This window comes from Stigmatopora argus, chromosome 9 (assembly GCF_051989625.1).
Source record: "Stigmatopora argus isolate UIUO_Sarg chromosome 9, RoL_Sarg_1.0, whole genome shotgun sequence".
In the NCBI taxonomy this organism is placed as follows: Eukaryota; Metazoa; Chordata; class Actinopteri; order Syngnathiformes; family Syngnathidae; genus Stigmatopora; species Stigmatopora argus.
Genome location: NC_135395.1, coordinates 13,824,801 through 13,840,585, shown reverse-complemented (window position 1 = coordinate 13,840,585; position 15,785 = coordinate 13,824,801). Strand labels below are relative to the sequence as shown.

The 15,785-nt window shown below is 38.9% G+C and overlaps 1 protein-coding gene and 1 long non-coding RNA gene across 8 annotated transcripts in view; one reads left to right on the top strand and one right to left on the bottom strand.

Annotated features, from left to right (window-relative positions):
* Positions 1–414: 414 nt before the first annotated feature.
* The window catches only part of gria3b (glutamate receptor, ionotropic, AMPA 3b), a 71,329-nt gene continuing 55,958 nt past the window's right edge, over positions 415–15,785 (top strand). For 3 of the 6 annotated variants that reach the window (XR_013303421.1, XM_077610479.1, XM_077610476.1), the window contains exons 1-2: positions 428–659; positions 970–1,128. Coding sequence is in view for 5 of the 6 variants with exons in the window: in XM_077610479.1 (XP_077466605.1) it covers positions 581–659; positions 970–1,128 (238 nt within the window). In the remaining variant the exon portion in view is untranslated. Of the gene's footprint in view, positions 660–969; positions 1,129–15,785 lie in introns of all 6 variants that reach the window. The other 3 variants (XM_077610478.1, XM_077610477.1, XM_077610474.1) reach the window with 3 other exon arrangements.
* The window catches only part of LOC144082969 (uncharacterized), a 100,319-nt gene continuing 93,248 nt past the window's right edge, over positions 8,715–15,785 (bottom strand). For both annotated transcript variants that reach the window (XR_013303422.1, XR_013303423.1), the window contains exon 8: positions 8,715–8,790. This is a non-coding gene — a long non-coding RNA (uncharacterized LOC144082969). The remainder of the gene's footprint in view (positions 8,791–15,785) is intronic.

Here is a 15,785-nt window from a genome sequence, read left to right as displayed (position 1 = left end):
CCCTAATGAGTAGATAGCTATAGAAAATGGATAGACAAAGCCCACCAAAGTGGTGCCCTGCCTTTGACTTTGATGAAAAGATCCTAATAAAATGGTCAGAAAATGATGCAAACTATATCCAGGATCACTATCATTTGCACAAAAAAAGAAAAAGAAAAAAAGTGTTGCTGCAGGATGCAGCTGGAATGGTCACACTGGCATACGGCTAGCTATTGGCCACCAAAGATTGCAGTGCTTTCTATTGATTGGTCTAATACGGACAAGTGCGGGGGTTATTCGAGGCTGTCGTAAAGTAGCAGGTTGGTGCCTTTTATTTAATGTCACATCAAGTTTATCCAACATTGGTCCAATCAGAACCCCTCCGCACTCTCTCTCTATCTCTCCCCCCCCTCTCTCTATCTCCCTCCCCCCCTTTCTCTCCATCGCTCTTTTTTTCTCTCTCGTGCACCTCAATGAACATTATTGGTGCACTGTGAGCGACCATCATCTGTCCGCCGGATTCCCATCTTCAGCTTTCCCGACCATATGCATTTGCCCATCTTCTTCCCAAGGAGTTGAACAGAGGTTGGAGGTGGCCAAAATGGCACAAAGCCTGACGCTGTTGCTACTGGCGCTCATCGACACGGCATCAACGGGATTTCCTAATCAGATTAATATCGGTAAGTGATTTTTTTTTTAACAGCGGCGAATTGTGCGCAGATGCGCGACTTTTATTCAGCAGTAAAATGTGCGCGGTGGAGATAAGACGAAGTTAGTCTTGAAAATGCTGCAGCCTTCTGGGGAATTGTTTATTCGGATTAAAAGAAAGCATGTGCATAAAAAAAGACGTGCGTTTAAACCGGTGCTAAAAAAAAACGGACATCGCTTTTAAAGATAGAGATAAAATTTGAAATGCATGGTGATTTTACTCATAACAAGCTAAAAGTGAGGCGATTGATGTAATGGGGGGGTTGTCACTCATCTTGGCAGGGGGTCTCTTCATGCGCTCCACGGTGCAGGAGCACAGCGCCTTCAGGTTTGCGGTCCAACTCTACAACACCAACCAAAACACCACCGAGAAGCCTTTCCACCTCAACTACAACGTGGACAACTTGGAGTCCTCCAACAGCTTTTCGGTCACCCACGCGTGTGAGTGGATCTCCATTACCGCAATACGTGCGCACTCAGCGTTAAGAAATTGACTTAACTCATTCACTGCAATTGACAGCAATACACACTACATTTAATTCAATTGGTCTTGCAGGCATCGAATTAGCAGGTTTCAATGACAACGACAGCAATAGACGTCCAATCATTTTCTACTAGATTAAGAAAAAAAAAGCCATCACAGCAATTTGTTCCCTGAGAAAGTGTTGCTTCGACAAAAAAAAGCCCAGTTTCACGTTTTGCATTTTGTACAGCAAATAACAAGGAAGAGCAATCCGCTAGGACTAATTAGTCAAGCAATGCCGACTTCATCAATCAAGATTTCAGGTCTGAACGAAGTGACAATAACACATACCTGTCAACCTCTGCCGATAACTGCCCTTATAAATGATTATGATTCCCCTTACAAACCCCCAAAAAAACTTACAAACACCGTACGACTCGTACGGTGTTTGTAAGGTTTTTGGGGGGTTTGTAAGGGGAATCATAATCATTTATAAGGGCAGTTATCGGCAGAGGTTGACAGGTATGAAACATCCAGCAGCAAGTCGCATAGACAGCAAACATGATCACACCTCATCACCTATTTTGAATTTGTAAAAGCATGGGAAAAAAAAGTTCCCTTGCGCTAAAAAACTTGTTGAATTTCCATTAAAGTTCTCATCGCTAGAATTATACCGATAGAAAAATCCGAAAACGATACATTTCGCATCAAATTAACAGCAAAAAGAACTAAATTTGAACAGTTCTTTTGCATAAGATGACTGCAAAAAGAATGTATGCATAACTGTCTTATGTAATAGTGTCTACTTTCTTGTTCCCCCACCCCCTTCCCACCTGGGGTTTAAACCCATGCCATCACTTCTGGGGTCTGGGGTACAGCGCTAATAGCTCAGTCCTCTTAAATTCTCAGGGAATATTATTTACATTACTGTCTACCAGTTGCTCAGCAGTTAGCACGTTTGACTGCCAAGGTAACACTGCGGGTTTGAATCCAAGAAGGCGGGACGAAAAGAGATTCAACTTGATATCATTGTCACAATCAGCAACATCTAATTCTTACAAGGATTATTTTTAGTTTTTAAAAACAATCTACGAAAGTACGTTTATTGAAGGTACTCACTGTTTTAACGTGTATTTTACATTTAATAGTAAAATTCTGGCAACCACAGCTGCCAGTATATTACTGTATTTTTTTTAACTTATTTTTTCTTACAGTATAGATTCAGTGCCATACATGGGAATTTGACAGTGTGTGTGGTTAATGTAAAAATAGCTCATTTTTAGAACAAAACTGGTTCGTCTATTGCAGGGGTGTCAGACTCGGGTTGGTTCGCGGACCGCTTTAACGTCAACTTGATTTCACCTGGGCCGGACCATTTTAGATATAATATTTAGATTTTTTTTAAATAAATGGATTAAAAGAACTGGATTAAAATCCCTGAATATTCAGTATTTTAAAAGATCTAAAACAATGTTTATTTTAGCTTTTTTCATATATATTTTTAGATTTTACAAAACGATTTTTGAACTAAAACCAGAAAAAATGATTAAAAAATGACAATTATTGATTTAAAAGGGGGAAAATCAGGAAGTTTAATATACATCTATACTCTTCATTTTAATTTGATCCTAAAACAGAAAGTTGGCACTCATTATTTACTTTCCCGGGCCACACAAAATGATGCGGCGGGCCAGATTTGGCCCCCGGGCCACCACTTTGACAAATGTGGTCTATTGCATTCAATGGCACTCGATGAGAAAATGTATTCATTACTCATTATTTTAAACACGTATAGATGTGGTTGACACTGGTGGAATTTTGCAAACATTTCAATGGCATATTAAACAAATTACCCTGGCAACACTGAACAATCACTAGCCCTAGAAAGAAACATAATGTCAAGCATTTACAGACTTTGCATGTTGACTCCTGACCATATAATTGATTTAGAAAGGGTTAAGATGAGTCGCACATCAAACAATAGAGAACGGCCTGCATTGCCTTGCTCTAAGTATCTTTATTGGTCCTTTTATTGGTCATATACTGCATGGTGCAGAGCTGACAAATAAGCTCCCCCTTTTGAATTGCAATTAGCAGACAGAGAGCAGATGAATGAGGAAGGAATGAAGTTGAGACTGACATTTGGGGATGTCATTTGAAAAGATGAGGCAAATGAATAGAGCTGCTTGTCGGAGCCAAAATGCCTCGCCCGCTCCTCATCCCACTAACCCCTGTGCTGCATGGTCATAATGGCCCCTCTGAGTCTACGCCTGCTCCATCGTCTCACTCCCCTCTGTGTTATAGAGCATCTCCCCAGCATTGCAGAGTCAGCTCATTAGCACCCAGCTCTCATAGCACCTCACTGTGCTGTCATTGGGCGAAAGGAGGGAGAAAAAAAAAATCTATAGCTCCCCCCCCGACCGGCAAACGAGTTGATCTGCAGAGGAGGTGGGCCAGAGCGGTGAGGGAGATGAAGTAGAGCATCGTATCGGAGGCAGCCGGGCTGCAAGGACCCAAACGAAGGCTTCCGTAAAAACAATAAGCAAATGAGTGTGAATAAATAATAGATAGGACCATGCAATTTCACGCATGTTGAAGAGGAATGGAAGCATAGGAGGGAAAAAGCTTGATATCAGAATCTAATTAAACTCAGGGCCCGACTGAGCTTTGGTGAGAGGAAGGGGATCCTGCGGGAGCCGTGGCCCCATTTCTTTTTTTTTTTCGCTGCCACGTTGAAGCTTTTCCATCAAGAGAACTGTCTCAGGATGGCCTTAAACTTCATACGTAACAAGACTGTGAAGTTTGACAAACTACATTTAAAGGGCTGTATCAGTCAGATGAACAAAACACAAATCGTAAGATGACTAATAAATATCTTCTCTTTAAATAAGAGCTAACAAGCCATTTGCACTATAAAACTCTCATTTAAGCCGTTTTACTACAAAACTGTCTGAATTGAAGAGAATTCAGTCTGCATTGTGTGATTTAAACTGTAATGCATTCTGCTCAGTTGCATACATCTTATGGTGGCATTTTTACTTGCTGGGATGTCATGAAAAGCTTCTGGACACATGCAGTAAATAGATGTTGGTTGTGTAGTCATGATTTCCCTACCTGCTTTGCGCTTCTTTAGGTTGCTTCTTTGGATCATGCGGCATTATGGGCATACTTGACAAGTAAACAACATTGGCGCAATTGCGCAAAGGGCTCAAGTGACTCTGACAAGGGCGAGGACTGAAAAGAGTAAACTAAAATATAAAGAAGCACCTTTTCTGATCTAAATTGCTCAGTGTCTGATATTAGTTTAAGCAATTTACAGATGTAGATTTTTATTTTAGAGACCTAACATGGCGCATATAGTAATATGCAGGTGATTTTTAATTTAGTAATTTTATTCATATACATAGGTATTCATGGCGGTCAAATATCAGAGCTTCGCAGATAATATAAAGTTTCCTCTACCTAACTAACCATAATTGATACGCAAAGAATATTGACAGAGAGCATTCAAACTACTGGAAACACAAAAATGAGGATGCATAAAAATAGAAGGAATAATAACAACTATAAGTTCACTGCACTTCCAAACTCCAAATTCTTATTTCTTTACTTTCCTTCAGTTGCTGATAAAGTTCCTGTAGTGTGCACTTTTCAGTGTTGTGGCTTCTTGTGAATTATTCCACTTTCTACAAGGCACTTGTTTTCATTTGCAGCCATCATTCATTGAAAGATCAATGTGTGTCGTCTATATTAGATACTTAAACTTAAAGTCACTAGGTTTTTTTTGCTACATGATAACAATAACAAAAAATATATCACACTTTACCTAGAGTAGAAAGCGGGGCGCAGATGAATTCCAAGCAATAACAATTGCCGGCACAGACAACAGCAAGCCAATATTAGAAGACTTTCCAAACGTGATGCAACATAAACTTAAGCAAATATTGATGACATGAAAAATTGAAGAACAGCTGCAATCAATTCCGTGAGTAGTGTCCTGCTGAGGTGTGTTGGGAGGAATTCTCAAATTGACTTGTTGTTGTCTGTGCTGGCACAATTGAGGCCTTGTAAAACACGAAATAAAACTTGAAGTCAAGTTCACAGCATGTCTACAAAAAGAGTTTAGTAAAGTTTCTCCTATTTGAATTATTTATTGCCTGCGCGCTGATTTTGGTGCTTTCTATTTGAATCACCCCGTATCATGTCAAAAACCACAGAATAATCTCTCCGGATATTCAAATTCAGTCCGATAATCGGTACGCTTACAACCTCAACGCACACGGGAGTTTTGTTTCTGTTTGGAACAACGTTCCGAAAGCACTTCAGATTGATTCTGCAAAGACAATGAAAGAACAATGAAGTAAATCAGGCCATTAAATGAGATTCATCTGCAGACGAAAAGGCCTCGGAGGCTGACTGTTGAGTTTTACATTTGTCAGCGTTTGTTGTGCGAGCTGTCACAGTTATTTACTCGAATGTTCAAACTTCCTCTGTCATCAATAGCTCCCCATGCATGACTCAGACTTTTTATGAGCAACACGGCAAAGTACATTTAATTTTCATGAGGTGGCAATCCAATCAAATACTTTCAGAAAGAGGCGTTTATGCGGATTTGGGAAGCTAATCCCTTTTGATGCAGGCGTTACAACTCAATCGATAAAAAATGTAGCACATCCTTTCAACCCAACATAATAGAGACGTGCATACTGCGAGTCGAATAAAACTTTGCTTTTCTGGGAGGAAATATTGGAATTCACAGGTATAATAAAGGCGGAGTTTTAAGACAATTTTCTTTCAAGTGGGCTGAAAGGCTTTTGACATTAATTGAATTAGTAACCACCAGAAAACAAATATATAGCTGCAGTTATCCTAAAGGCTCGGCTTTGTAGCGCAGCTCTGCAGTTTGCTTTGGTCGAAAGACTCAATGCTTTGAAGCGACATCAGAAATTGGGAAATGTGTAATTACCAGCGCAGGTTCTATAATAGCTGCGGAAGCTGGGAGTCGGGGTAGCTCACAGAGAAGAAAAGAGGTGTTCAAAGCAAAGAGGGAGCAGTTTGAAGAAAGCAGAGCGGACAGCATTAATGTTCCTGATGGTCACGCCTAGCCAATTTAATGACCCTCGCCATCCTTTTTTCTCCTGTTTACTCGTCCTCTTCCTCATTTTTACCTGAGGCGGAAAGAACAGCGAGGCCTTCTTTAACCTTTCCTTGACACACTTTTTACTCGATTACTGGCTTTGTATTCTCTCAACCGCGAAGCCTGAAATGTTTTGCTTTTGAAGCTAATCTTAATTTTTCTCATTTAAAAAAAAAAACCTTCTGGTCTGCTGCCTTTCAATCATTTAGTGCATGTTTTAAATGCACTTTGGGGGGGAGGAATTCAATATTGAACCTTCGAAACCTGCATTTTAGTTATATTAGATCAAACAAACTTGCTCCAGGAAAACAACAGCTCAGGCATGCGGACACAATGTATTGATAGAGGGGGGGAAATGTGGGAAACGTAATGCAATGGTTCATTTTAAACAAAGAGATGAAAGTGGTTAACTTAGCTCGGAGATGTTCTTACTGCAGTATTGCTACGAGCAATGCGCCTCAGAATTATTTATTACTTTTGCTGCATTCATCTCGGGTGTTGTGCTGGTCGCACAATATGTTTTCAGGATGATCTATAGTAATGATAACTAAGAAATATCCTCAAGATAAAAAATTTCATCTTGGGTTTGGTATAGGATCCAGTAGTTTGGGAAGCCAATAAAAAATAACATACAAAAATAAAACTTACATGAGGAACAATTGTCCTGCAGCAGTTTTCAGCTTTGTAATGCGATGACTATTGGAATATTAGGAGAGTAATGAATATTCAGTGTGGCCTGCACCCATCTTTCTTCCTGATAATGACGTAGTATTTATTGTGATAAAACAATACACTAGCAAAAGGCATGCACCCAGCCAAAGTCAAACCCAGAAAATCCAAGCACTAGGGCAAAGTGCTGTTCTCTCAGCATGATTGTTAAAGTTACGTTTATAAGAAAACACACAAAAGCGCAAGAAACCAACACAATAATTCAAGAAATTTCGTTACAAATCCACATTATACCTAACGTAGAGTATATGATAAAATTTTATGTTGCATGAATTTCCATAGTGTTTGAGCCTGTTTTTGTTGCAGTGTAAATAGATGGTTAACATATCATTGTAAAACATGAACCCCCCAATTCGTAGCCTGACAAGAGACACGCTGTGGTCAACACATGCCTCTCATGTGATTGTTGTAGTGCCACACTTTTCTCTGTGGGCTGTAACTCAATTTGAAAGGTGTGACCAAAGAAGCATGGCAGGGGAAAAAGAAAGGGTGTCGGGTAAGGGAGGACATCAGATGTCTTTGCAGTGTGGGTGGATGTTGATGAGGACTACAGACGGAGAAAGGAGGAGAATGTGAAAGACTAAGCAGGGAGAGGGCCAAGCAATCTCAGTTCAGCTGTGGAGGCACAGATGGAGGTTTGTTTATGGACACACATGCGGACTTGTGCATATGCAAGTTTGCGACTGGACATAACCGCAGAAACGCATGCTCATATGCGGAGAATGCACACGGCAGTCCTAGACGAGACGCAGCAGAAATGGGACTGTATAGCAAAAGTGTGCAGCGCAGCGCATAATCTGTACAAACCGTTAGAACAATCCAGTTTGTTATGGAATATAATTCTTTAACCAAAACGATGCAAAGATGCACTTGCTGGATATCGTAATGTCAAATAGTGCAGTTATGAATACAAATGCCTCAACCATTGTCTTTTCTACGGCACAGTGCAGCCATTTTCTATACCATTTGTTCTCACTAATGTGATCTGAAGCATACCACAATGTGACTCACACACTCACGCTCACATAAACTTTGCTCGACATGAAACGTAAGGGAAGAAGTCAGTCTACCTGCGAAAATCCACTAAAGCATGAACTGAACATTAGCGGTGGGAACCTCCCCCAATATGACCATACAATTTGCGGTACCAGGCCCACGATAACGATAATCTCACAATATAACCATATAACAATTATCGCACCCAAGCGAAGCAAAGCTAAAATTACACAAGTATTTGCATGTAACCGGCTTCTGTAGCCACTGGCATTATGGGAAATGTTGTTTGGGTAGCAGTACGTTGGCTAACATGAGTAAGAGTTCACACGGAGCGATGGGGAGATGGAATGTCTTCTAATTATGTACATGTTGAATCAATGTTGCATCAATGCCCTCTAATTGACCAAATGTTTCGCAAACACATAGTTGGATAGCTCCGTGTTTTGTGAACTTCCATATATTTTCAATGTGAAAAGGAAGAACACCAAAAACTTACAGACCAAATGGTTTTGGTCCGTAAAAAAGAAAGCGAACCATGTGCTTTCCTGGTGTGAATTCGCCATAAGAAACTGGCTGGACTAAGCACTTCACCACTATACTGATATGGCACACTAAATAATGTAAATGTACACATGGAAATCCTTTCCGGGAAATATTAAAATAATAAATAGTTGCGGAGGTTTGCAAAAGAATTGGGAACTTACGTTTTGGGTGTTTTGACAGCTTTTGTTTTGGATCTCATTAGAGTCTGCAGAATGTTGTGGCTTTCTTGAAATGCCTGTGAATAGAATGGATAAAGAACTGATAAGCTGCAAGCAAGTATTCATGGCTATAGCATGACTGTATGGTTGTTTCAACAAAAACTTGCATTTATTATTGTAAAAGACGATAATATTTTTGGTAACATTGCTGCGCCAAGAGTGAAGATATGGTACACACAGATTATATGTTTCGTGTGTGCATATCTTTAACTGTTAAATTCATCTATTTCTCAACTGGCTATTATTTTTAACGGCAAAAAACTAATAAACATTAAACATTTGATATTTACTTATTTGTAGAAACCTTGAAAGTGTTAGGTAATTAGTATGAATAAAATAACATCATCTTGTGAGTTATAAAACAGCACGCATTTTTCTATTCAACAAAAAAGTTAAATGGTGTTTCTACAAGAGATAAATAAAACAGTGGGCATCCAAGTGTTTTTCATTGAACAGCAATGAGTTTTTACTTGCAAGCTATGTCTTTTAATAGGACTGAAAATGTTGTCACGTGGAAGCTCATGAAGGCACCTGCTAAAGAATGATAAATGTTTCATTTGTCTTGAATAAATTGGCTGTAAGAAGAGCAAATTAACTAAATATATTCTCAGAGGCTCACTACTGTTGCAGCATTTTTCTTTCACTGCAAGTTATTCTGAAGTAGCTGAAATGCGTAGCAGCCTTCTTTGGTACATTCTTAAGCAATGGACCCCTGTCCTCTTCCCAACAGAGTTTGCCCACCATCTGTCTTGTCTCTTTTACACACCTGGACTCATTGTATAAATAGTAAAAAAAATATATATATATATAGTATATATATTTTCAGAGGAAATAAAATATGTTTAACCATGCCAACATGTAATTTAAACGACGTTTTCGCAAAAAGCATGAAGTCAATGCTTATGATGTGGTCGGTCGGAAATCCCTAGGAACCTCGAGTTTGAAACCTGTGCCATTAAAGTTAGGAGGCCTAGGTGGGCGAGGTCATTGGTAGTTAGAAAAAAAACATCAAACTGTAAAGAAATTATAACCATGATAACTGTATGTATTTTTCTAGAAATATGAATAAACGTGGCCCTTGGAAAAGCAGAGCCACATTGTTTTATTCTTCAACATATCATTTATGACATTAAAAGCCAGCCCGAGTCCTGAACCTAAACTTCTACTAAATCATAGTATTGTAATACCATGACAACCGTAATGATGCGTGGCAATGCGCTATTCAATGGAGCACCGTGACAGTGCAGTAAAATCAAAGGTGAACTTCACATCTGTAATACGACAGTTTGATGGCCAGGTGCTCTCAAGGGCCTTGTGAAGTTGTTGGCCGTCAGATGACTGGCGCTGTAGCGAATGAGGTGCGAAGGGCAAGGTCCCTCTGAGGATATTGACAAAACAGTTCAAACTAAAGAGAAGGTGAGGCCCGAAGAAAGGACGATGTGAATTCAGTTGCGCGTTACACTTCCATAAGAATAAAAGCCGACAGACAGCTCGTAATGCCAAGAACCTCACACCAGTGCAGTATTGCTTGAGTGCTTGCATCTATTGCACTGTTAGTTTTAACCACTTAAACCTTGCTCTTAAAACACGAGGCGAAAGTTGCAAAATGTGAAACTAAAAGGGAAGCATTATTTTAAGCTCAATTCCAGGTGACATACTGTATATAATTCTAAAGCAAAGCTGCAATGAGATTCTGGAAAGGAAAACATTACAAGAACAAAAAAAGACCGAAAGGCATATTCAACAAAATGCATTTTTAATGAAACTATCAAAAGAGCCGTTTCACGTCAACCTAAAGAGAAGAGTTTCCGTCTGGGTGCTGTTTGTCTTGGATTCATCACCCTGGCAGATGCTGTTTGGTAGCACAACAGCTTTGCTCGCTCAATGCTGTTTGCTTTAGATCTCCACATATCCTCCGCAAGTACGGTGCGAAAGGCTATGTTGGAACTATGAATGTGCTGTGAGCTAAGAAACCTTTGAACCACGGCTAATGTCACATATTTACAATGATAGCTTTAATAATCTCCCCACACCGCGGTCGTAAATCTTTAGTTGCTTGTGCTCAGAGTGAGAGGTCGTTGAGGTCTTTGAATTTCTTATTGATTTCCTTTAGCTATCTGCTCAATTTTGTAGGCCTGATGTGATAAAGTGTGAGGGAGAAGAGGGATTAAGTTAAAATGATTGTGGATAGACTGTAATGACACAATGGTGATATCATCACCCAATGACTTGAAAGTCGAGTTAACATGGGGTCTTGTGTACTATGGTAACACAACATGTACTTTTACAAAAGGTGATTCAGTAAGTTAATGTGTTCATGCATGTTACCTATTATAAACATACAATGATTTTCCCGAACGGGAAATAAATATGGATTAAAATTGTGTAAGGAGTTTAAAGACTTAAAACTGTAAATTTAACTTCACCTATTAACTTTTCTCTTCTTAATTCCATCTATGTAGGTTTCGTAAAATTGTATTCATCATTTGACACAAAATGTCTCGCTTGGTTACGGGACATTTTTAATTTATTTCAATTCAATGATAAGAGCAATCATTATGAGTCAGAAAATCAGGGGTCACCAATTGTTGTCGGGATTCTATCATTACCCAAAAATCCTCTGTTCTTTCATTGGTTTATAAATAATACACATTTGAAGTTACGATACACTATGAGAGCCCATCTATGCCCTGCACCTCTCAAATAAAAGGCTGCTTTATGAACTATATGTCAACAACAACAGAACAAGTAGAGGCTCCATTATTGAAGATAATATCAGTGCTCCTTTGTAATGAAGAAGAGGACCTGGCTGACCAGTGAGAAACAATCTGAGCAGATATCTTTTGATTCCTATGTGGTGTAAATAATAAAAAGATAAAAAGAAATCGTGATAACAACATACATGGAGGGATGCACATTTTTAACATAATCAACAAAGGAGAGGAGGTGTTGCTGCTTTTTCAAACAATTCATCATCGGTGCATAAGGGAATAAGGGATTTGTCTGCTTGCAGCCCGTCACTTTTTTGATTTTTATTCTTTTATTGGGGAAGAGCATAGGGTAACATATAGTTTGTGACAGATTATTATTATTATTATTATTTTTTCTTATCTTAAGTCTTAATTCCAACCAAAAAAATCTTTCTCAAAACGTCAGAGAGCTTCACAGAGTCCCAAAAAATGTTTGACTTTCACTGCACACAACAAAATACCAACCAAAGACAATAACAAGTTTCTCTGTTTAATCTATTATCAATTATTCAAAAAATTCATCCTTAATTGGTCAGACTGTATTTTGCTTCTTATGTGTGGGGTATCAGAAAAATTGTAATCCCAACATCATCAGAAATGGCAAGGACTCCAAACAGCAATGTGTTGGATAAGAAATATCAACAGTACACACTCTCTCATCTTTGTAAATATTGGATCACAGTTTCTTCCACGTCCACATTTCTGGCAAGTACCAAAGGAGACGGTAGCTAGCAGAACAGTGCCAAACCTGAATGTCTGTGCAGAAACGAGGGCTCCATCAGAACTGATTGCTTCTGACAGTCCATAGTCGCCGGGCCACTGAAGCGGCATAACCTTGTGAAACTAGTGGAGGGGCATTCTAGAATCCCACTAAAGAAGAGGAGGTAGGAAGATGCACTAGCATATTCCACACAGTGATTGAGCAATAGTAGAAAAAAAGACGAGTTGTACTGTAGGTATCCTTTGTGTTTAGTATTGAAGACAAGGTATCTAATCAGACTTATTATGTTGAGCAGCACCTCTAGAGACAGAGTTGCATTTACAGATAATTACCAGGGATGATGATTGGTGGGTGTGGCAGAATGAAATGCTGTTGACACATCAACATTAAAACTTTCTGTGGGCAAGACAAACATGATATTGGGACACTGAATGGCGGTAAATATTTATATGGAAAACAATTATAATCCATAAATATTCTACAATCTGATTGAGGGATAAAAAGCAAGTGAATTTGCCATCGTGCTCACTGACAATATTTTTCATGCTTCCTTGCAGCTAATCATAGACTACTTCGTTATGTGCTGCACATAAAAGATTGTTGTGAACCAAAAATCCTGAATAATAGTGCCAGATATAGACCCAACTTTTTTGAACATGCAACAGAGGATGAAAAAAATTTAATTATTGAAGTGATGAATGGATGAGTCAAAGGGGAATGTGAACATTTCCCACTTAATTGATCTCAATTCATTTCGTTAATAGGAGACACAAGTGCTTGTTGTTAAACATGCCTCGTTTTGATTTGTTGTAAAGTACCAGAAAATATATCCTGATATTGATATATTGAGGTAGCGAAGAGATTTGCTAAAATTAGTTTACATAGAGATTTGATCCAAATTTGCATTCGAAAATGTACGTAGATTAAGATTTCTGATCAGTGACATCTTGTATAGTGTCTGTTGATATTGTTGGGTGTGAATGGAGGGGAGGTTTTTAATGTGATCCGACTGTTGTGGTAGTGTTTTAGATTTACATGGTTCTTACCGCAATTCTGTCCTCTGCGCTCACTATCCCCATGAGTGAGAATTAAGTGAACATGATGTGCCCGCTCAACCATGACCCTGCTCTGTTTTTTCCCTTCAATGATTAAGTCGCAGAGTGCTGTTGCCATTTCACACATGGCTACGTAAAACCTGTGGGCGGTTGCTCCCGGCCCGCGGACCTCATATGTGAGTCCAGCCACTGTCTGATGAAATATTCAAGTGTTCTATCATCAACCGTTGGCTACTCCCCAAATCATCTCCTAATGTCCTTCTTTAGCCTTGTATTATGCCAGTGTCATAGATTTGGTTTCTGGTGTCATGCAAATACAAATCAGGAAGGCAACTTTATCTGGGCTCATGACAGATTTCTAATCCTTTGCAGCTGCAGTATGAAAGGGCTGTTTGGAGTGAATCCATTGCCGAATACCCGGCGGAAAGCGGCGCTTAGATATGGCCTCCGCAGTGTTAGAATATGACGAAAAAGGACATGCGACACTTCAGTGGCTTAGTTGTGCATCAGAGGGAGCTGATGTCGGAGAGGGGATGTGACTGGGAAGTGACCAGCTGCAATATTAGCTAATGCGTATATATGTAAATATCTAAATCAGGGGCTTCAAATACTATATACTATCTGGGGACCACTGGAAATTGAATCGAGATGAGTGTGAGCTATGTCTATTAAAACGTTTTGGAAAGACAAGTACACATAATGTAATGACAATATTAATGAACAGTTTTTCAGAACATGAAGAAAATTTAGCTACTGTTATGCTTTAGATGTTAGCAATGGTTAAAAAAAACCCTCTGCAACAAAGGATCAAATCTGAATGCCCAGACTTATTATTTGCTGCATGAGGAAATTGAGCATCTTGATATAATAATAATAATAATAATAATCGGACATAGGCCATGTCGTCATTACCACAACACAAAAAAGCCTACTTGTCATCACACGCAGAAACTGCGTGTGACGAAATTGATGGTGCTTCTCCATAAGCTACGTTTAATCGGCACAAGACCTAAATAAGTGTAAGTTACGGACTTGTAATTTGTCATTCCGCTGTTGTGAATACAGGTCGCTTACCTCTCGATTACATACAGGTCGCTTACCTCTCGATTACCGCACACTGTTGATGTAACTAAGCATTCACTATGAATCCACCGGAATATTTGACCACAACCATATTTCTGTGATATCAAATTGGCATGAGTTTGGCTTGAATCCGTTTTTGTTGTTGTTGTTTTTTAAACTCTTTTGGGGTACTGCTTGACAGTTGGTGTAATGTATTCTTTGTAAATGCCATTTTTCTTATTTTGTGAACTGCCAAAGTATTATTGAAAGGTGAAGCATGGTGCATGGCGGCGAAGGACTGAATGCAAAAATGTGTACGGATGTTATCGTTTGATTTGTGGCTTCCCAAAGAAAAAAACTTTCACATTGTGCCATGACAGTGAATAGCGGGAACGCGTATTCTTCCCTCAGTACACTGTGCAAGCACCATGAAGGGCACAGCGCTCGACTTGCTATCTTAAAAAAAACATATATCTGCCCCCGCCTATTGCTATACTGCCAGTCCCATTAGGCACTTGATGCACAACCAAGCATGAGTTTGAAAATAGCTCTCAAGAGGCACGAAGGTTGTGGAAGCCATTGGAAATTTAACACCCACTTTCAGGGATTTAGATGCCACTTTGGCCTGTACCTCAACAACATATTGGGACATAAGGGAGTTCCCATTACCCTTTGGCCATTTGGTGACATGGACATTTAATCAATTTCGATGAAAGTACAAATGTCAATGGGAAGTCATATAGATTAAAAAAAATTAAAAAAGAAGATCCTTTATTTGACTGTTGTGATACTGATTCTTATAAGGAACATTTAGAATTAAACTATTCCAGCAAAGAGCAAAAAGCAAAAGAAGTTATCTCAACCTTAACACTATATTTCACAATAAAATCTATTTTTTATTTAACACCATTACTTTGAACTATAAATGGTTATTGTGTGGATTTATTTTATCCCTGTAATCAATTAAGATACTACTTACTCATGATCTAAGTTGGCCATTTTTGGTATTACAATATATATATTTTTTCTTTAATACAACTGAATGTAGGAGGTGTAATATTTAACCCGTATTTCAGTTTTATTGATGATCTGTGCTCACGCGCCTGGCCGTGTCATGGCTGTAATACTAATTCCCCACCACCCTATTTGTGTTATGAATAAAACATCATTATAATCTATATAGTATAGGAAACAGCATAAAAGCGAATCACAGCTGTAATGCTACCCACCAAAAATGTATTTTTTTTATTTGTGTGTTAAAGTCAAGCAAGCAATGTACTGTTTATTTTAGTTTTATCTGTTCACATAAAATAAGCCATTTTACAATAAAAGTGTAATATATAGCATATGAAATTTCACCCACCATTCTAAAAAAACGTGAACTGAGAGACATTCATTCATTCATCTTCCATACCACGCATCCT